Below are 22,484 nucleotides of genomic sequence, written 5' to 3' on the forward strand. Positions count from 1 at the left end.
GGGAGAAAAATTCAGAGCTGAAGAGAATTCTCTAAGAAGGGAACAAGTGTTAGTAGTTGCAAAGTTAGAGAAGAATATTTTAAAGAATATTTTAAAGAATATTTTAAATATTCCCAGAAGTGAGATACAAGGAAAATCTATGTTGAAAGAACCTCAGCTCGTGGAATGTAAAGTCAGAGCAGTGAGAGCCTTCAACAGAGCAGCTCCTCCAACAGCTAGGGTACTCCCTAGTGCCTCCCTGGCAGAGGGAGGTAAAATCTTTACTTTGTCTCATGTTCTTTAATATGGGAATTATTTCTTTCAGTAAAGGAATCCATTTGTTCAACAAAGGAGTAGCTGGCTATAATATTGACTCTCTCCTGTTTCTTGGCTGGGCAAACTGGCTACTGGCAAATGCTTCTTTTCAGTGTCTTTCCTCAGAAATACGGGCACAACTTCTGAATCCTTCAATGTTTCTCAGACACAGAGGGAGTCAAGTCCAGGGACCAACAGCCACAGACACAGATACAGTTCTGGGTCTTTGTGGACAGAAGTTGGAATCTTTTGCCTCAGAGCTCTCACTAACCCGTAACTGCTTGAACTAGAAGGCCAGGCTGCTAGCAGGAGAAGGGAGAAGAGTTTTTATCTTCTGTGGAGATAGAGTGCGTCTTCCATTGTCCGAGTAGCACTGTTACACGTCCTATAAAAATTTCTGTATGAATGGTGAAGAATAGTGAGATATAATGAGTTATGATTATTGTGTGTGACTGGATCAAAGCAGGAAAATAATTTCTCAGTGTGTAAGGGATTGTGCACGGAAGCTCTTATCTCAATCAGTTTTATTTTTCTAACGCAGGCTGCTTGTGAGTCATACACTACTCTCCAGGGACCACAAAAGATGACTGGGAAAAGCACATCTACTGGGAATAAACTTAAATTTGCTGCACTGTGGTCTGGCTCTCCACTGGAAAACCTTTAAGAATGTCCATTCTGCAAAAAAACCTGAAAGCACCTAAACTACTTAGTAAATGGACTCCGTTTAAGAAAAACAGGATGGAAAAAGGAATAGCTGAATAGAAAACACTGTGACCTAGAACCCAGCATGCCTCTGAAGGGACAAGAAAATAGCTGACTCCACCTCTGTCAAAATGCTGGGGGTTTTTTGCCGGATCTGGGAACTAACACATCACAGGATACAAAGAGTTAAGTGATCTGCTCTTTGGAGCAGAAGGGATGAAGGAGGGGAGAAAATTTTAAACAAGTTTTGAAGAATTCTCCCCTTTGAGGCACTGGGAGAGAAATATTTTGTGAGTTGGAGGCCAGGATTAGCTGGTCAGATCCTAAAGCAGGAATACTTAAGCAATGGCTTTAGCACAGCTGCAAGGCAAACCAATTTTGGTTAGGTTTTGCCGAAGTGCAGTGCAAGAAAAATTAATAAAGAGTGACCAGCTGCAAGGAGGAACTGGAACTGGGAACTATGAGCATTCTCTCCTCTTCATGCCCACATGCGCACTCAAGGTAGGAGATGATCTCATCAGAAATCGTGTAACTCTGCCTAGAGGTTTTAAGGCAGGGTCTGTAGAGAATCTGGTCCCAAGATGTTCCGTTCTCCTTTATACTTTTAAAGTCTGTTCTGAGGCTTTAAGAAAACTGGCACTGTCATTGCTGCCAGCAGGAACAGCTGCCTGGTCAAGGCTGGCCTGCTGAGGTGTTCACAGTCAGCAGGAGGTGAAACACCTCTTGGCCCTGTGGGAGAGTAGAGGTGCATGATTTAGTACTACTTTATGGGGACACCTAAAGGACTTGATAACAAGACTCAGTGGATGCTCAGCAAAGTCACAAGAGGTCAAAAGCATGTGTAAATCACAAATCATGACAACCCAGAGTCAAGAAAAAAAGACTTTCAGAACACAGCATTCCTGGGAATATCCCTTACCTAAACTCTCTTCTTAATTTGGCTTGCAAAGAGACAAGGACAGTTGAAAACAGCTCTGCTGAGCTCTTGATAGGATTCTGTACACATTATGATGTTGGAGATTGGCCCTGTAGTACAAAGCAGTTATATTTCTACTCTCATTCCTGCCAAATCTAGTTCTGTGAGTTGGTGCCGTGGAACCATGATGTGAATCTTGTGTAAAGCAGTTAGCATACTGGGAACAAGAAGGTTAACCTTGTCAAATTTTAGAATTACTCTAAAAATGATCAGTCTCCCTTCTAATATTTAAGGACCATAGATCCCAAGAGAAATGCTAAAACTGTGATTAATAGCAGGGAGTAAAAGGTAAACACCATGGTTTTCTCTGCAATGAGGCCAACTTTTGTGTAGTTCCTGTGACCACACTGAGATCTCACAGCGGCTGATTGGACTCATTTTTGTACATGGACCATTTGATTTACTTCCTAACATCCAAACTTAGTGTTAATCAGTAATGTTGGAATGTTCCTTACAACTAAGCTGGAAAAAAAAGAAAGAGAGCAATAGAAGCCTCCTTTTGCTATAACTTCCATACTCTGTGGCTACTATTCCTTCTATGCTGTCCATGAAACTGTTTCAAACCCAGCTGACATTCACAGAAAGCTAATGCTGTCCTCAGCTTCATAGCTGAGTAAAATTCACTTTCCTTCTCTATACATAATGTCAGAACTGGTGTTTATTGGGGCAGTGCATTTGCCAGTGAGAAGGGATTGTAATAAATCAGCCTCAGCTCAAGTTGAAACTTACAGTTTCAGGCATGACAGTGTGGAGGCAGCAAGTTGAAAAAGAGAGTTCTGCCATGTTCTCTGTCCCCAGGGAGGAGAGATGTCTGCCCTGGTCCAGACATCCCACACTGCAGCAATGTCAGCGTACGCGGGAGTCGAGTCCACTGCTATCAACAAGCCAGTGATTTTAGGCTTCTGCAGCTTCGGGGCAATTGCCCTAGAGGGAGAGGGGTGACAACGCGGGGGCAGAGGCAGGTCCGGTACATTTGCCCTGGCTGGGAGCAGCAGGCAGGCCGGCAGCATTTCCTCCGAGCTCCCCGGGCAGCCAGTTCCCGACCCGCGCCCCGCTCTGCAGAAATGAGGCTCGGCCTGCCCGCCAGGAGCACAGAGCCCGATGCTCTCCCCGTTTCCGAGGCCCTGCATGACCTCCTAGGCCGGACCTGTATTTACAGAATCACTGCGATCCCTACAAGCCCCCTTCCCCCCCTCCCTCCCCACGCCAAGGGGCGGGAATGCGCCCGCGCAGAGGGAGGGAGGCAAGTCCAGCCCCCAGCACCGGGGCCGTCCTCCCGCTGCTGGATTTTTCCAGCCGGAGCATCCTGCCGGCTCTGCTGTCATTTATGGAAATTGGTTTCTGACGTGGTTTTTTTTTGTTTGTTTGTTTGGTTTGTGTTACGACAGGGGCTCACCGGCTGGAGGAGGCAGAGCCACATCAGGGCGGGAGAAGGGAGGGAAAGGAAGAGGTGGAGAGCAGGTGGAGTGGAGAGGACAGAGGGAGAAAAAGGTAGGGAGACACTTCAGAGATGGCTGAGTTATAACTGAGAGAGCAAGGAAGAAAGGCAGAGAAAGGGAGAGAAGGAGAGCTGAGAGCAAGGGAAAGGAGGTCAGAGATTGAATCAGCCTCAGGAGGGCAAACAGCAGGAGACCAGTCCAGGGAACACTCCAGCAAACCAAAAGGATCTGCTCTGCCTGAATCTTCACCATGACCTCAAGGAAGAGTTGCCCCCTGTCCCTGGGGCAAGGAGACCGGGAGGAAAAACAGAACGAGAGGACTCCTGAGCGGGAGCGACAGGAGTGTGAGGTGGAGCTGAGGAACAAAGCTATTCTGCAACAGAACAGGCGCCTTAAACAGGCCACCCAGTTTGTGCACAAGGACTCTGCTGACCTGCTGCCCCTGGACGGCTTGACAAGGCTTGGCACCTCGAAGGATCTGGTGAGTTCGGTGGGTCTCCGTTTGGGAGGGGGAGGTCCTTCTGGTAGCCTTCATCCCGGTGGGGAACTGCAGTCAGGCTTTGTGAAAGGGTCACACAGGTTCAGCAAAGATGAAACTTCCTTTCAGCGTCCTCTAAAGAGCTGGTCAGAGTGAGAGGAAAAAATGGATCACCCTTTTTTTTTTGCATCCAGCTTCCCACGCATCCCCACAGGGACCAAACTCCCCGCAGAGACTGGCACACATGGACTGGAAGACTCTGCAGGATCTGACTTTCCATTCACTTGTTACACACGTATGTTCATCTAACATGTGTGTTTCCATGTGGAACTTTTCTGAAAGCCCCCTTGTACTCCTGGACTCAGCAGGGTTCACGAAACCGAGATGCTTATTTTTGACCTTGTGACCTTTTCTGCATCAATCTCTTTCCTCCCACTCTTTGGATTTCTGGAGGGGCAAGCAAAGAGCAGGATGGCTAGCTAGGCACTCAGAAGCAGCTGCAGTGGCCAGCACCCTTGGGTTACATGTTTGGGGAGGAGGCATGGGAGTGAGGCCTGCAGGTAGACATGTAGCAGGAGGCATCAGGGAGGGGATCTGTTCCAGGAGCCTGGGCAGTTTGTGGTCTGGAGGGACTTCCCCAAGGCCAGGAGCAGTTTTCCATGGCATCTTTTGCTGGCATGACTGCACGCATCTATCCCTTGCTCTGGCAAATTTGCTGTCTAACCTCTCTGCTGTGAAGTTTAACTCCTTATGGATGCAGAGGTCTAAACCATTTTCTCAGAAGAAGACCTGGGTTTGGCCAGTGATAAGGACACAAGCACTTATTCCAGCTGTGCCACTGGGTGTCATAAAAGACCTTGACCCTCCCTGCAGCCCATCACAGCAACACCCTGGGTACTCATGCATGTGTTATCTCCTTTATTTGTTTCCTGGCTCCCATGGAAGGTCCCACGGCTTGTGTGGGGCAAGCAGGGTCCCAGGTGCCGGGCCTGAGTGGAAGCTATCCTCTTTGCTGAAACCTTTGTGTGCAGTGGCTCCACAGCAAGCGGACGAGGGGTCAGTGCCCTGTTCTCATGATGGTGCACCTTCCTGCTCCCAACCCCCATGCCACAGCCTCCTCGGCTGCTGCTGAGTCCCTGGCTTGTCTGGGTCTAGGGTGGCTTCTCAAAGTCACCCAGAGCTGTCGCCTCATGCTCTGCCAGACCTTCACAGCTGCACATGTGGCCATCGGCAAGGACTGGTCTTGAGCACCCCTCTGGCCCTGAACACAATCTGAATACAAGAAAGGGGTCACATAAATGTTGTGTTTGAAACACTTGCACCATGATGCTAGGGAGCAGTGAATAAAGTGTAACATCTTTTCTGTCACAGAAGTTTTGCACTGGTGTTAGAAGGACCTAAGTGAAGCGTTGCATCTGTGCAAAGTTTACACGCAGAGTGCTGCACCTAGGGTCAATTCAGTAGCTGCAGTAAAGCTGTTTCTAGTTTGTCTTGGAGCAAGAGAACCAAGCCCTAGATTTCCAAGAGCAATTCAGCAGTCCCTGCAATTTGATGGGTCACTGTGATATCGCTGTGATGTTTTGGGGGCTGCAAATTAGAGTTCAAAAAATGTTTTCAGGCACTCCTCCAGCCCTGTACAAAACTCCAACTGTTTCCTAAATTCATCTGGCTCCTTCATGGAGGACAGGAATGCAGGGCTAAAAGCAAAGCAACATCAGGAAGTGCTGGGGAGGTTGATCTTGGAGACAATGCAAAACACCCCAGAGTCTTATAGTACTTACACTGGAAGAAGAGTTTAATTAACTCCCCAAAATATGTTTCCATTGACAGTGCCAGAGACTCCACCTGTGGCAGCCCTGCATATCCTAGAATTAGAGCAAGGCTTCAAAGTCATTGTACAAAAATACAGATTTTCTTATACAGTCAAAGTCAGATTGTTACTTTTTGCCACTCTTTTCTGTGTATTTTGGGTGTGCACTCAGCTTATGCAATGCATCCAGCAGTGTCTGGGATTTGACAGGTTCATCACATCTCCAAACTGAACACGTTTCAGTGGAGACCTCACATTTCCAGCTTTGTAACAACTACAAGCATGACTTTTTTTTTTTAAATGGCAAAAAGGAGAGAGTAGCTGCATGAGCTAAAATACCCTGAAAGTACCAAAAAGGTCTGAAGATCTGGCTTTTCCCCTCCCAAAAAATCAAGATCCCCAACTCGTACCACTTCACTATTCATAGCAAGACCTTGAGATTTCACACTGGAGAGTCTGAATGTGACAAGTTGCACAGGGAACCTGCTCTGACCTTTCTAATAATCCTGAGAGACCCTCTCTTCGAGCTGCTGGCCACAACTCCCTTCAGGTCCTCACTCACCATCCTCTTCATCTAATTGTTTCTTACCAGCCCAAGAGAGACAATGGTCTCCACTTCTCTGTTTTGCTGGTGAGACAGAAGATGGAGAGAGCCCCAGGAGTCTGCTCTTGAATCAGATGCCTCCACAGCCCCAAAGTTCGGCTACTCTGCATCAGTGCTTGGCCTGTTCCCAGTTGGACTGACAAGAAGGGGACAGAGGTGGCAGCTGCAAAGGGCCTGCTTTTTCCATGGGAAAGGTTGCAGGGTGAGGGAAAGGTCTTTTGCGTGACAGATTGTGAGAGGAGACAGGAGAGAGAGTGGGAATTTGGAGACCTGCTGTCAGTTCTCTGCTCTTTTCCCATGGCCCAGATGTTAACTGGTAGTCAAACTGGCACCAGGCTCAGAGTGTTTAGGGAGTGGAGAACAACAGCCAGCTGTGCTGTGATCCTGCACAGCAGGCTGGCAAAAGACCAGGAACAGAGGGATGTTTTTACCTCACTTTTTCAACTACTGCAGCGTCTCTCATGCAGGCATGTGAATGATCTGACTCTTGCCCCTTGAGCGACAAGGAAACACAGGCATGAAGGATTCAGCACCTTGCAAAGAGCAATGCTGAGTGCAACCAAAGAGTCAGGCACAGCTCTCCTGCTCCAAAACTGACAAATCAGTGTACTTTGGGTTGCAGTTTATGTACCTCCCCAGCTCCATCCCACTGACCAAGCATAAAGCTAGTCTGAAGCACACACAATCTACAGGGTTAATACAGCCCAGCTTATTGACAGATCTGGCCTGCACATTGAGGAGATCCTACATCAAACTGTTGCACCATTTGGAAGCTTATTTTTAATTATTTTTTTTGAGAAAGATAAAAACAATGGTTTATGCTGTAGCACATTAGCGCCTTTAGATTCATTGCCTTTCTTCACTTTGCAGTTGTTACTGAGAACACTATTGTCAGCTCTGAGCAGCTGCTCTCCTGGAGAAGGGCCATGGGTCCAAGTACGTGGAGAAAGGACGAAGCTACCTCCAACACACTTGATTCAGTAGCTATGCAGGGACTGGAGGCACTGGATCAACACTGGCCAAAAAAATTGGAAGATCAAGCCAATGACAAAAGGAGTTTTCATTCCAAAGCAACATTTTCCTATGTGTGTATGTGATTTCAAAATTTTTCTTCCCTTTAGTGCACCTCTTCTCTTCTGCCCAGAAGAAAGGAGATAAGAATGAGATGGGAGTATGAGATGATACATGAGATGATTCATAGATGAGATATGATTGAGATACATGAGACAGAAGTAAGGTTCCTTCAGCAGTTGATCTGACCAATGGCATTCCCTTCTATCTGCTAACAACCCAGGGCTTCATAGATGCTCCCTCAACTAGGAAGGGAGTCAAAATAGAATTGCTTCTGATGGAGGGGAGCAGAGACAGACTCCAAAGAATATTAGAAATTACTTTCAGTGTTCTATGCAGGGGAAGCTTCATGCTTCACTTGCTTCACTAAAAACAATTGCTTGTACATCTAAAATTTGTGGAGTCCTGCCTTCTTACCCACATGTATATCACACATATGCTCCATCCCCTGGGCCTTCCCACATTAGAAGGTGTTAGCGTGCCTGGTTGGATGTCAGCACCCACTCACCAGCTAATAATGTGTTGCAGTACCTGGACGGGAATAAGAGTGCGTGTTTAGCTGAAGAAACAGGTATGGGTGGGGAAAACATGCATCAGGCATGTTCTCCTCCAATAATCGCATCCCAGTGACCTGACTTGCCTGTCACAAACATCCCAACACTTTAACATCACCTTCTGGCTACAGAGAAAATCTTGATATTTAAAGAAAGATTTTTGGGGATAAGCCTCTTCATCAGGATGATGAATTGGGTCAAGAATTTGCAATCTGCTTCCCTGGGCTAGCAAATGTCCTTGTCCTTAGCTCCATACTTAGCTGGGATTTCTCTTTCTTTGTGATGGAGACAGCAGCCACATAGTGTGGTCCAGCGGCGCCTCTTGGAAGGCAATCTGAACAAGCTGCGGGGCGAGACCAGGGTTCAGTCTACACGGGTTCAGTCTCCGCTGGCAAAAGACCAGGATGAAAAGATGCAAAAGGGAGAGGACAGGAGAAAAGAGACTTCATCCCTGCTAATACAGTGCCAGGTAAGGCAACAACATGGTACTGCTGCTTTCACAGTGATGACAAATACTCAATGACTTCCAGCTGCCCCACTCCCATGAGCAATGCTAAGATCCTAATTGCAAAGCCACCTGCAGCCGGAGAGAGCAGATTTCCTGCATGGCATCGCTGAGAGTTTGAATTCAGTTCTTCCAACAGAGGAAAGCCTTTCTGCCACATGCATTCTAGTCGTCCATATTTGAAGATAAATTACTGTAATCACATATTCTTCCCTTGGAGGTCAGCTTTCCCATGATGTGAAATATTTCATAACTGCATACAGAAGCAAGGACTGTCTCCTTATCACTTGTCAACAGTGAGCTTAGTTGATTTGCACTTACTAGATGCAGTCTGGTCTGATTCTCTCAGGTGTCAAATGACCTTTTGAGGAAGTGGCCAAGTGAATTAGCACTGTTTGCATTTCTTGATGGAAGCAGCATTTTTATCTCCCTTTTCTTATATCCTCCTATACAGCTGAACACACTCCTCCCTGGCCCGTGTAGGTAAGAACGCACATCCAAAAGCTGTGCCTTATGAAAGAGAGCTGCATATTTAGAGCCGTTTAGTAATACGCAGATATGAGGCTTGTCAAGATACAGACCTGGTGCACAAAATCCATTTTAAAGCTGTGTTTATTGCAGTTACCTGTCCTAACAAACATCCTGCATGTTACCGTCTAAAGTCTACAATTCAGGAAAAACACATATACCTTTGAAAATTCAGTTGGCACAGTTAGGTATCGTATGAACACAGCCTGGTAGAAAGTTTCTGAAATGTTCATATCAAGTGTCCTAGTACCACACAAAGCCACTATCTGGTTTGTTTTCCAGCCTTTACTCTTGCAGTTAGGCATTGCTTACCCTAGGTTTCAGACTCTGATGTTGCTAGGTTAACATAACCATACTTGGGAAAACGGGCTAGTAGAAAAAATGGCTCGGATTGTAATTTCTCCAAATAGCTGGAGTCTTTTTTTAAGCAAATGAAGGTGTTTCTTTTTTTTTAATCACCGGTCTGTATTGTTCTGTAAGAAGAAACTCAGTGATAAAGGGTGGGTTTTTTTGCCACGCATGACATCAAACAGGGGCAGGCATGCATAGGTACCATGCCTCAGAGGCAGTACCTAACTCAGCATCAGAGTCCACTACTCATTCCTCTATCGTGTTTCTAATGCACTGTACCCCAGCTGTCATACACATTTTATTTTCCTTCATGGGGAAAGGTTAATGAACATCACAGTCAAGGAAATAGGTCCAACGCGGCACTTAACTCTTCCTGAACTCAGCACCTTCTGCATGGGCATTTTGCTCTTTTTGTACCCTTGTTAAGAGCCAGTCACTGTTTATTAAGCTTAATCTTTTTACACTGAAGGAAGGGAAGCTTTTCTACTCTTTTTAGTCTCACTGCTTTTCATGTTGACATTTGTGAACTTCAAAAAACATCTCATTCATAAGCAACAGATCTATGGCAGGAAATAGCATGCAGGCTGCCAGTTTGTTTTAATCAGGGAGGTGAGCTGTTACCTTTTTGAGAACTGCTTGGCTATGGTGTAGTTTTTAATAGAAACAGAAGACGACCACAGTGAATTCTCCTGACAGCAGCTCCTGAGAAAACATCATCTATCAGCATAAAGCTTCTATTTACACTCAGGCAAGTATGCTGAGAATTTCCAAGTGGTAAAAAATGCATTGCCTAACTAGTAACTGAACTTCACTGGGAAATAAAGTTGAGCATATGTAGACTTCAGTGATACAGGGAGATTCAGACAATAAGTGTTTTCACTCTAACAGGTTAAAGTTGCCCTGTGCCTAAGGCCTTTTTAGGTTTCAGATATCACAGACAGCCCCAGTCTATAATAGCTGTACTGCAGGGTCACTCACTCCCCTGTGTACTTGGGTGAGCTTCTCACATGGTACCTTAGCAGAACCATCATTTTTGTTGCAGTTTTTGCAAAGCACTTTGGAAAACTTGTCATGACAGGCATCTGCATCATAAAATGAAGCTGTTATTGTTTGTGGTGGGGCTTGTGTCTTGTTGACGTAGAAATAAATGCTGAAAGATTCTACTGCTGTCCAAGGCTGCTTCTCCTTTGTGCCAAAGTAACCTGGGACTAATCAACCTTGCTGGCTAAAGCAGCTTCTTGACTTTGGAACTGATACTATTTCCGAAAACAAAGCTCTTTATAAATGGCGATCCTTACTAATTCTTCTCCCCTCTTTTTTCTTGGAAATCCTGGTAACTGACCTTTAGATAAAAACTAACGGTGTTTGATACTGAAAATTCTGGGGCAAGAATGAGAGTGAGTAATGTGATGAAAAGTCCTCTTATTCCAAGCAGGACTAAGTGCTCCTTACCTGATCTGCACTGTATTTGTGGTATGCTGGACTGACTCACCTCAGGCTTCTGGTGAGTTCTCTGGGCAAATGGTTAGTGGTATAATTGAAAGGTGGATAGCTTTTGTGAGGCTTCTTGAGCTGATAACTGCAGGGAAGTTTAGCCCTGAATAAGATGAAATGTTTTCTACAGGATAATCTTGTCCTGTTATATCCTAGCAAATTTCTAACTTGCAACTTTCCCAGCCTGCTCTGAAACAAAATTCAAGAATCTGCCTAGTGATACAATTCAGGTTTGTTATTAGAACGTTAGTCGCTCATGCATCTCAGGTCTGCCTGCTCCCAAAGTGATTTCCTTAGCATTTGCTATCCATACTCTGGGTCTTCTGTTTCTGAAGAACTGATAAAAGGTCTTTTCTGTAGCTGGGCAATGAACATCTGGCTTCTGTGAATCACAGGGATGGTTAACTCTTTCCCAGTAGAGTCCATGTCTGTTAATGAAGGAGAGCTGATTCAACTCATTACTGTTGGCAGGTTGAAGTCTGGGCAGATGTGGTAGCATACCTCACATGATACTCATGGCTAATACGCTCTCTTAGGTAGTGAGGAGGGATGGGGAAGCCTCTTCTATGAGTACAGTACAGAGGATGAGGAGGTAGTTGTATCTGCACTTTGTGTTTTATTTTGCCTGTCTAGCCACAATCCTTCCAGGCAGGACTGGTGGACCAGACATTACAGAGCTCTAAAAGCAAGGGGGAAGGTGTTTTGTCATAGAATCATGGAATGGTCTGAGTTGGAAGAGACCTTAAAGATCGTCTAGTTCCACAAAACCCTGCCATAGGCAGGAACAAGGGACTGTCCTCTGGATCCAATCAATTTCCAGGTCGTTTTCTCTCTAGAAGCTTAGGCTTTGTAATACCAGCTTTTGCTGCAAACAGCTGTTGTCATAGAATCATAGAATGCATTGGGTTGGAAGGGGCCAACCCCCTGCAGTGAGCAGAGACATCTTTAACTAATCAGGCTGCTCAGAGCTCCATCCAGCTTGACCTTGAGTGTCTCCAGGGATGGGGCCTCCATCACCTCTCTGGGCTACCTGTGCCAGTGTCTCACCACCCTCATAGCAAAGAACTTCTTCCTAGTTCCTATTCTAGATCTACCCTGCTCTAGTTTAAAACCGTTGCCCCTCATCCTATCACTACACATCCTTATAAACAGTCCCTCCCCAGCTTTCCCGTAGGCCCCTTCAGGTACTGGAAGGCTGCTGTAAGGTCTCCCTGGAGCCCTCTCTTCTGCAGGCTGAGCAACTCCAACCCTCTCAGCCTGTCCTCATAGGAGAGGTGCTCCAGCCTCCTGATCACTTTTGTGTCCCTCCTCTGGACCCGCTCCAATAGGTCCATGTTTTTCTTGTGTTGAGGCCTCTAGAACTGAACACAGTTCTCCAGGTGAGATCTTATGAAAGCAGAGTAGAACGGCAAAATCACATCCCTCGATCTGCTGACCACACTCCTTTTGATGCAGCCCAGGATGCAACTGGCCTTCTGGGCTCCAGGTATGCATTGTTGGCTCTTGTCCAGCTTTTTGTCTACCAGTACCCCCAAGTTCTTTTCCACAGGGCTCCTCTCTCTCACAACCCGCAGCCTGTGTTGATAGTAAGGATTGCCCTGACCCAAGTGCAGGATCTTGCACTTGGCCTTGTTGAACCTCATGAAGTTCACATGGGCCCATTTCGCCAGTTTTTCAAGGTCCCCCTGGATGACATCCTGTCCCACTGGCATGTCATAAGGTAAGGCAAGATGTCTCCAGTCTGCCTTAGGGACTCTATGGGTGGGTGTTACTCCTACCCTGAACATTTAGTCTTGAATCTTGACATGCCAGGAAGCCTAGAGTCATGGTGGCAATGTTTCTTCGTGAACAAGCAAAGTATTGCCAAAGCCAGGAGCTTTTAAATAGAGCGCTTTGCAGCCCTTCCCTTCTGTGAGTCTCTAGTTTGCACCTTCACTTGCTTAAAGCATGTTTGTCCCAGGAGGCATTCATGAACGAAGGGTGAGAGAACAGGTGTGCATTCTGGAAACAGGCAGCAGCTCTGCTGGGTCTCCTGCCAGCTCTGTCATGTGTGATCTATATTACCATGGGATGGCAGTTCCAGCTGCTCCACAGTGAAGTGAGACTGCTCATTTGTGTAGGAGCTGTACTCCTGTATGAATGGCAAAGAATGGCAGAGAGGGCTTCTGAGGGCTGGTTCCTCTCTGATCTGACTCCATTTCACGAGTCTTCAATCTGCTATCAGGTCAGGTTTTTGTGTTCTCCCACCCTTCTCCCAGTTAGTACTCAAGCTACTGTTTGTGTTGTATTTATTTGCAGGATTCCAGTATTTCTCACAGGAGATGTCTTCTTCTTTCTTTTTATAATAACTCAAAAATAGCACATTTTTTAAAATCAAATCATGGAAATACCAGATATAGCTCTCTGTAATGATTAATCTGGGCAATCAAACACAAATTAAAGATAAATTAAAAAGAAGCCTTTGGCAGGGGTTTGCAGAGCACTGGGGAGACCATCATTGTCTTGGATGAGTCTCCTGCCTTCTGACTACTGCCTAAAACATAACATCTTTGAATGTGTTGCTAAGAAAGGCCTGAGGGATTGTCACACTGTTAAAGGAGTGGATATGCAGATTTTGAGCCCACGGTAATTATCTGTTGTTGTTTTTTCTAGTGCCAAGGTCAGGTATTGAAAGCGACTGTTAACACTGGGTGTCTACCAAATCTGATCTCCAAGAACTGCTTAAACCAGCTGGGGTAAGTCTTTGCACAGTAGAAAAGGAGGGGTGGTTAAAAATAACCTATGGCAAGAAACTAGGCACTCTTGATTCCCACCTTCAGTGATAATTACTAGCAGCTTTTAGTGGGCACATGGCTGTTTAGGAGAAAATGCAAAGGGTGGGCTACAAGGCAAGGCACCAGCAGCACTGACAGGGTTGTGTGCAGACTCCACACTAGGAGAGAGAGCTGTGTCATTCTGTCTGTGTGTACTGCAGAGCAAAGCTGCCCAGCTGACATTTAGCCTCGGTGGTGAGGAACCCAAAAGGTTTTGTGTGTGGAATCTGCCTCCAGACATGCTGTATGAAAGAGATTCCTCCTCTTGTGGACCTGTTCTCAGTGAGACCAAGAAGTACTGTCAGCAGTGAGAAGTCCTGTTTTTCCTCCTCTTCCTCCACTTGAGGCAATAACACCTCTTGTGTCCCACAGGCTGGAAGAAGTATCTGCCATGGACTGTGGAGACCTCTCTCTTCCCATCCCCAGCGTTGTTGGCCGAGTAGAACATATGGAGTTGCAATTTGGCCAGGAGACAGTGCTGTGTTCAGCACTGGTTGTAGGTGAGAGTGCCAGCCCCTCCTCTTCCCCAGTATTTCTGTGTCCCTCTTGCTCTGACAAGGGCATTTAAAAGGGTCTCTGGAAGAAGCGTACTGCAGTGGGAAGTTGGTAATGTGGTCACCTCCACTGCTGGCCAGCATCGTTATGCACTGTGAATACCCTCAGGTAATCAAAGGCAAAGGGCTTAAGAAGAGTACAGAGAAGACAGAAAACATTGAAAGTGGGGAGAAATCAGGTGCTTTTTGGTCCTAACGCAGGATGTGGAAAATTCTCGTTTCCTTCTAAAATGGACTTTTCTTAAAATTATCTAGACTGCTTGATTAGTCTTCTGCTGCCCTATGTTCCCCTGTTGAATAGGAACTTTTATCTTTAGCTGGATGGAAGACATCAGAGAAGCTGGCAGAGGGCACAGCCTAATCCCCAGTGTTTCTCTGTGTACTCATCTGCCTGTGCTGCAGGGAGCACCCTGGAAGAACCTGGTAGCCCCAGAATGCTGAGTCTCCCTCGGTGTCCTGAGGCGGGACCCTTTGAAGGAAGGGGCAGTAGGGCACAAGGTCAGCTCAGCAGGCACTGGAGCACGCCCAGAAAACTGCAGAAAGGCTGCATGTTCTGCATTTACATCAAGCTGTGCATATGCTGAAAACAAATTAGTTGTCTTTTTTCCCCTGTTCTTTCTCCCTGTTTTTCTTCCAACTTTACCCTCTTGCCTTTATCTGTCTCCTCATCTTTGATGAGTACTATTCAGCTTCCAAGGCCTACCTTGCTCCCTCTTTTCATGTCCATTCTTCTCACTTTTCTAGTCATCTAGAAAAATCTTTCTCTTCTTCCACACTCATCTCACTCTTCTTCACTGGTATCCTCTCCACTTGTTCTTTTCCTTCATGGGGAGCCTGGTTTAGTACCAGCACAGGTTAATTTAGCCCAGTAGTATCTATCCATTTTGCTGGAACGTGGAAATGGCTGCCTGGAAGGAGCAGAATTGCTGCATGTGTGCCTTACATCTCCCTGTGCCACAATACTCTTGCTTATGTGGTTATAAATAAATTATAGAATACAGCCACTGGTTACAGGGCAAGCAGGCATCCAAGAGATATGGGAGGTGTCAATGGTGTTACCAGTGGCTGCTGAATCCTGCAGCCTCCAGGACCTGGGAATTCCTCCTTTCCCATCACTGAAGTGTGGATGGATGTCTCTAAGACCCAGGAGGCTGCTCTCACCTAGTCCAATGCATGTTCTTAGTGACACGTTTGTACAGTAGCAAGGCTGAGCATATATCCAGAGAGGCACATACAGAGGGGACACAGACAAGGCCAGCCACAGAGTTTAGCACACACAGAGCAGTGCCTTCACCAGCACTCCGACAAACAGCGACACGCAGACAAACAGCCCAGTCCTGGTCCTGCTCTCCGGTTGACCAGGATTGATGTTCACTAGCAGAAGCTCATACATCCACAGCCTCTAGATGCACAAGCATACCCATATTCACAGTCTTCAAATAACAGCACAGCTTCTCAGTGTGTCCTGCAGCCGTGCCTGGGTCTTGGGTGCCTTACGTAGCTACTGAATCAGACCTCGAGTCTTTCCATATACAGGCTTCCTCCTACTCACTGGCTAGACCAGACTGAAGTTTGCTAGCTGATTAGGTATACAAACCCACAAGCACATAAGCTTAAATTTACTGGGGAAATAGAAACACCCCCAAGTCTTTCTAGGTAGTGGCATTTAGACCTCTCACATGTCTGCCCTGTCCTCTTTAGTTGCTGGCTTATAACCTTGTGACTCTGGTCAGACCTGGTACCCAGAGCTCTCTTGCATGCTGATCTCTGCAGTTGCTGGTGCCGAGAGCTGCAAGCTCTGTGACTTATAGTCCTCCAGTTACTGGAAGTTAGACCTTGCAGCACACATTGCAGTTCCTCCAGCTGCTGATACTCAGGTGTGTAAGCCCTATGGCTTGTGTTCCCTTCCCTAGTTACTGGCACCCAGACTTCTGCACACTGGTCACTCCAGTTGCCAGCACCTGTTGCTGACACAGACCTATAAGCACCATGGCCTGTGGTTCCTTCAGTTACTGGCACCTTTTTTGCATGCCAGTCCCTCTGGTTGCTGACATCTAGAGCTATTTGCCCTTTAACCCATGGCATTTTCTACACTTGCTGATGCTTAAGACCTGCAGCAGTCACGCGTAGGAGAGGTTACACAGAAAAAACCCAAAACTTAATAAAGTTATTTAATAAGAAGATGGGATAGATTGCAGCCAACAGGCACAGGGTTTGGTCAGACAAGTGAACTGACCAACAACCTGCTTGCATATGACTGGGGCCTCTTATTCCCTCTCTGCCATTTTTTCCATGCTTGGTCTTCCTTGATCCACTCTGCTACTTGCTTTCTCCTCTTTGGCCCTTCCCCTACACAGCCCATAGTAAGTTTTACATGATCCCACAAGCCCCTTCGGATATCTCATAATAAGTTTCAAGCAAGTCCACAAACCCCCTCAAATACTGCATAATATTCAGGACAAACATAGCTCCCTCCTCTTATCAGATACACAGTTACATTTTGACCCTCTTCAGGGCTAAGTAGCGCCTTTAGTGGCTCGTTAGTCAGTGGCAGAAGAGTGCTTTATTATTGTCACTGTTACTACCTGCTTGATAATACTTGTGTGTTTAATTCATCACTGTCCTTGTTATTTGTTGTTTATACTGAATAGACCATGACTTTATGAATCAGATGCTTTCATATTCTACATCCTCTTACAGGAGAGACACACTTTCTTTAGAAGGGCAGTATATATAGTCTTAAGCCTGACCAGTCTCTTCTCTCTTCTCAGATGATGAAATGTTGGAGTTTTGCATTGGTCTTCAGACTCTGTTGTCTCTCAAGGTAAGGAACAGCTTCTTGCTCCTCTCAGAAAGTTCTCCAAGATTTGGTTGCCGTAAGCATCAGAAATACTTACGTCCAGGTCTTCCAGGGTGCTACTTGCTTGTTGCACAGCTGCCTGGCTGGCTGCAGTATGCTCTGCATCACTTGATTCCTTTCCAGTCCTTCTCAAAGGCTTTAAGAAGGGAATCACCCAATATCACATCTCCTATTCTTTGTACTCTTGACCATATAAGTTGCAAATAGGAAGAGGAAACTGAAGAGGAGACAAGGCAAGGCACACTGTGTTTAGAGTTATATCTGTGTTGCCTTTTGAAGGCAGATATGAATAAGCTCTGCCCTTTCTTTGAGCCAAATGAAGCTGTATCACCACATTCAGTGTCCAACACTAGGTGGACATGAGTGGAAAGAATCCTCTCCTTTTGTCAGCTCAGCTCAGGGTAAGTGCCCTGCTGCGCCTGGCTCCTGGGTGGCTCTGAATATGGCTGCAGCAAGCTTCCTCCTGCCTGTCGAATATTTGCAGCCACATGTCAGATACATAAAGCAGGAAAAGCATTGGGCTGAATTGTTGTGGGATGTGAAGACATCACTTCAGAGGAAGAAGGGAGGGGAATGGCCCTGTGAAGGATTTGGAGAGGAATCCATCGAAAGGAATAAGAGCAAGGAGGCAGCATGGGGGACAGTGAGGAGAACTGTAAGGTCTCCACAAACTCAAAGAGGAGTTGTTTGATGGTTATACAGGTTTTCCGCAGTCATAGACATGATGAGGTTTGCTATCTGAAATGTCCATCAAGTAACTGGCTCTCTCCTTCTCTAGTGTTGCATCGACTTGGAGGAAGGAGTCCTGAGATTTAAAGCACTGAGTCAAGATCTGCCTTTTCTACATGCCTCTGAAGAGCCTGGTCAGTGAATGGCTGCATTCCCCATGTCTCACTCTGAGGAGACTTGCTGCCATGAGAGAGAGAGAAGAGGGTGAGGCTCACATGCCCCTAACCTTGCTGAGTTCTAGGCTGAGACATTCACTGGCAAGTGAGAAAAAGGCAAATGGGTGCTGGAAGCTGCTGTTGCTGGCAGAGCCTCATCTTGAGAGATATCCCTCCTTTCAGCAGACCCTCTTGCTTGTACCTATGTGCCAAGTGGGCATTTTGTTCTTGTTTTTCTACCTGTCCCTAGTCACTCCAATTTCTGCTTCTGTACTAAATTCACCCTACTTTTTCAACGAGTTGCTTTTATGATACTCTCCGTTCATGAGACAAGAGAGTCTCCATGAACAATTTCCAGTTGTTCTGTGGACAGGAGGAGAGCACTTTCCCCAAAAGCCTCCAAAGTTTGTCATGAGTATTTCCATTCTCTTTGCCTCAATGTGAGTGGACTCCACTCCTGTTTCTTTGTGGAAAGGGCACTGTGGTCAATCAGCTCATCTGTACTCTGGGAAGCTGGATTTTGTTACTTTTTGCTGGCCTAGAACAGTACAGAAGTATTTCCTTGGGGAAAACAAACAAACAAACAAACAAACAGTAACACTTTTAGTGTTCTTAATTGTAAGAAACCTTTGCAGGAATGATGAGTGTAAATGCCTAGAGTACGGTGGACATTCACAGGGGCTTGGGCTTTGCCACTGCATCCTTGGCCACTAAGCTGTACTATATGAATGGCAGTGCTTATCAGCTCTTGGTGTTTTATGTAGTAACCAGACTTGCACACCCTGTACTTCTGACCAGGCCTCTCCTCTCTACACTTCAGCTGCTAGGGCTACATTCTTAGCACCTCTGCTGCATCATCAGAGATCCTGCACTCAGTTTAAATGCTGCAATGAATTACAAGATCCAGAGTCTTCATCTCTGTCAGCTCCTTTCTTTCAACTTGAAATCTAGTGATTGAACACAAGTCCATCATCAGCCTTGAGTCCTGGTGTCTCACAGCCCATTGATTTTGTTACTCCTGCACAAAACAAGAGCTAGACCTCCTTGCAGTATCAGCTCAGGTCAGAGAACTGTGAACTCATTTGGGATAACCAGGGTGATTATTAAGTTACTTAACTGTTGGGGGGGATGTTAAATAATGTTTCTAAATTTACATCCTAGAGCATAGCTCTATGATAAATACATAGTCTATTCTTTACTAGCTCTCCAGATAAGGGCTTATTCTATGCCTCATGACTACTGAGTCACTATCCAAGCTCTGCACAATGTCCCATTGTCCACCCTTAGAATGTCATGATATCCCTGTTTTGAATTTTTTTATTAAACCACTCACAGTTTCTGTTACTCTTCTCAAAGGACTTGCGTGACCATTTTGGCCTTCTTTTCTGTTCTTTTTTTTTCCTAAACCAGATGTTGTGTGCTGTAGTTTAACCCATGCTAAGGACAGCAGAGCACAGCTTGACTGATACAATTTGGGGTATACTTACCAGTGTTAGTTGGTGTGACAGGCATCTGCACTTCTTAGAGGCAGCATCAGGCTAGTGGCTTTTACTGTTAATCATCATACCTTGCAGCTTCTGATCTGTTCCTTGGCTGCTTTGCCATTCTTCTACTTGTGCATCTGATTATTTTGGGCTGTGTGAACTATTTTCCATCAATCTCCTGAATGACACCAACAGTTTTCTCATTTATGGCAGGACCATGTCTACTCAGCGAACCTGTCTTCCAAAGTACCAGTAATGCCTCCTGGATTTCTATCACGTGCATGTCTGACTGGCTTCTCAAACCCAGAAGTCTTTAGTGACAGTTCCTACTTGTACTAAATCATCCTGTGTGTCAGCTGGAATCTACATGGTATCCGAGTCAACCCTGCTGAAACAAAACTGTTCCTACGTGCAATAACTCACCTAGTTTCCAACTCTCAGTGCCCTCTAAAAATGGCACATTTGCTATTGGAACAATGGCAAACATTCTCCTAAAGCTGACAGAAACCATGTTCGTTACATCTCTTATCATCAATTAATTTTCATTAACTCTTTTTAAAAAATACAAAGCCTAAACCCTAACCCTAAACATTAAAGCTAACTCTATCCCTAACCAAACCCTAAATGGTAACCCTGACCCTAGCTCTAACTCTAAATCTTAACCCTAAATGGAATCCCTAAAGCTAACTGGAACATCTAAACCTAACTCTTAGTGCTAACCCTAAACCCTATTCCTAAATACTATCCCCAACCATAAACCCTAACCCTAAACCTCCCAACACTCTAACCACCAGCCCTTACTCAAAAACATAAACCTAATCCTAAACATAATGCTAACTATAAACCGTAACCCTCAAAACTAATTCTAATCACTAACCCTAATTCTCTCCCTAAACCTAATGCTAACTCTGACAGTAACCACTAAACCCGACCCCAACCCTAAACTATAACATGAACTCTGAACTATAACCCTGACCCTAACTCCTAGCCCTAGTTAACCATAACCAACTAAATCTAACGCCTAACTCCCAAACTCTAACCTTGTAACCATAAACGTAATACCTAACTCTGAACTGTAATGTTAAACTTAGCCCTAATCCCCTAATGCTAAACCTATCACTAATCATAACACTAAAACAAACCTCTAACCCTGCCACTAACCTCAACCTTAAAACCAATTATCCTAACTCCTGGCCCCTAATACTAAACCCTAGCCCTAAATCCTTAACTCTAAGACACTTATTCTAAGTTCTTAAACCTAATTCCAAAACATAATCGAAATCCTAAACCTAACATTAACTAAATAACTCTACCCTCCTAACCCTCATCCCCAAAACTAACCCTAATCCTAAAAATGACACTAATTGTAATCCCTAACTCTGACCCTATCCCTAACTCCCTAACCCTGACTGCTAATCCTATTTTTAAGTCCTGACTAATGGTAAACCCTGATCCCTAACACTAATGCTTGCTAACCCTACAGTTAACACTAACCTAAACCTAACTGTAACCCCAACCACATTACCCTAACCCTACTTCTAACCCAAACCTTATCCCTAATAACCCCTAACTGTATAACTAAACCTAGTCCCTAACCCTAATTAATCATATCCTAACTCTACACCCAGCATTAATGAGAACGCCCTCACCCTATCTGATGGCTTTTGCCAGTATCCACAGGGGGTTCTGCTTCCCTCAAGAGCACCCTAGGGCTTCTGCCGGGCTTTGCTGATGCCTAGGCTGGTCTCTGCTGCCTTCCAGAGCATCTGACAGCTTTTGCTGGGCTTTCCTGGTGCCCACAAGGAGCTGCTAAGAGAAGGTGAGGGCCACTGACAGCTCTCAGTCCTGGCCACTTCTGTGTGAAAGCCATGCCTGGTGGGTGTGCATTTAGGAGCGAGGCTCTGGCCAGGGTAAGGGTGTGGGTGAGTAGGAGTCTTCCCAAATTAAGACCAAAGCCAAGAGGAATCTTTCCAATGATTTAAAGGGCAATGGATGGGATCCTACAGAAAATTGGCATGACTTTGAGTTGACAATTTGGTTTTTACTTAGAGTCCTTAAGATACTTGCACACTAGCTGCTGTTGGAATTCACCGGGTGCTATTCTTAGGTGTTGGTCTTGGGATAACTCTGCTTTTGCTTACCTTCACACAGAATCACAGAATGTCAGGGGTTGGAAGGGACCTCTGAAGACCATCTAGTCCAACCCCCCTGCCAGAGCAGGATCACCTACAGTAGGTCACACAGGAACATGTCCAGATGGGTTTTGAGAATCTCCAGAGGAGATTCCACAACCTCTCTGGGCAGCCTGTGCCAGTGCTCTGTCACCCTCACATTGAAAAAGTTTTTTCTAATATTTTTGTGGACCCTTCTACGTTCCAGCTTGTACCCATTGCCTCTTGTCCTGTCACTGGACATCACTGAGAAGAGCCTGGCTCCGTCCTCCTGACACTCTCCCTTGACGTATTTATAAACATTTATGAGGTCACCCCTCAGCCTCCTCCTCCAAGCTAAAGAGACCCAGCTCCTTCAGCCTTTCCTCATAAGGGAGATGATCCACTCCCTTCATCATCTTTGTGGCTCTGCACTGGACTCTCTCAAGCAGTTCCCTGTCTCTCTTGAGCTGAGGGGCCCAGAACTGGACACGATATTCCAGAACATCTTCCAGTGCTCCTTAAGCTTTTCTGTGATTCACACGCCTCATTTCTCGACTCACTAGTAGTTAGGTTCCTCTAGGAACTAATGTGCTACAGCAGATGAAACTCACCAGCCCAGTCTGTCTTTCTCTTCCTGTGGAACAAATCCTTCTTTGTATCCTCCTTACCTTCCACCAAGTGAGTAATTCATTCTTCCACACTGGTGACAAATATGCTTCTTCCAATAGGTATTCTTTCCTTTTTAATAATCTTTTTAACACTTCCCTGTACCCTGGTTGCTAACACTTTCTCATGTTGTGCCCCTTGTCAGCCCTTCCTCTTTGGTGTTAACAACTGCATACATAAATGTAGGCTGTGCCACTTGTCAGTCACAGAGGGAATGTCTCCAAGCAAGTGCTAAATCAGTGTGTGAAATCAGCTCCAGAACAG

General features: G+C 45.7%; 1 protein-coding gene across 1 annotated transcript; it reads left to right on the forward strand.

The window, feature by feature from the left end:
* The first annotated feature begins 3,661 nt into the window (after positions 1 to 3,661).
* On the forward strand, positions 3,662 to 17,904 carry NRIP2 (nuclear receptor interacting protein 2). The gene is made up of 6 exons (XM_009871645.1): positions 3,662 to 3,892; positions 8,221 to 8,397; positions 13,459 to 13,541; positions 13,992 to 14,119; positions 16,945 to 16,997; positions 17,812 to 17,904. The coding sequence occupies exons 1-6, from the start codon at positions 3,662 to 3,664 to the stop codon at positions 17,902 to 17,904; spliced, it is 765 nt and encodes a 254-aa protein (XP_009869947.1).
* Positions 17,905 to 22,484: the final 4,580 nt, after the last annotated feature.

The sequence above is a fragment of the Apaloderma vittatum genome, unplaced genomic scaffold (assembly GCF_000703405.1).
Source record: "Apaloderma vittatum isolate BGI_N311 unplaced genomic scaffold, ASM70340v1 scaffold3936, whole genome shotgun sequence".
NCBI lineage: Eukaryota > Metazoa > Chordata > Aves > Trogoniformes > Trogonidae > Apaloderma > Apaloderma vittatum.

What these genes read in the sequence shown, in the direction of transcription:
- NRIP2 (XM_009871645.1), top strand. Translation starts at nt 3,662, where the DNA reads ATGACCTCAAGGAAGAGTTGCCCCCTGTCCCTGGGGCAAGGAGACCGG. An exon ending in CCCTGCTAATACAGTGCCAG is followed by an intron (nt 8,398 to 13,458) that starts GTAAGGCAACAA and finishes TGTTTTTTCTAG; the next exon opens with TGCCAAGGTCAGGTATTGAA. An exon ending in GTGTTCAGCACTGGTTGTAG is followed by an intron (nt 14,120 to 16,944) that starts GTGAGAGTGCCA and finishes CTCTCTTCTCAG; the next exon opens with ATGATGAAATGTTGGAGTTT.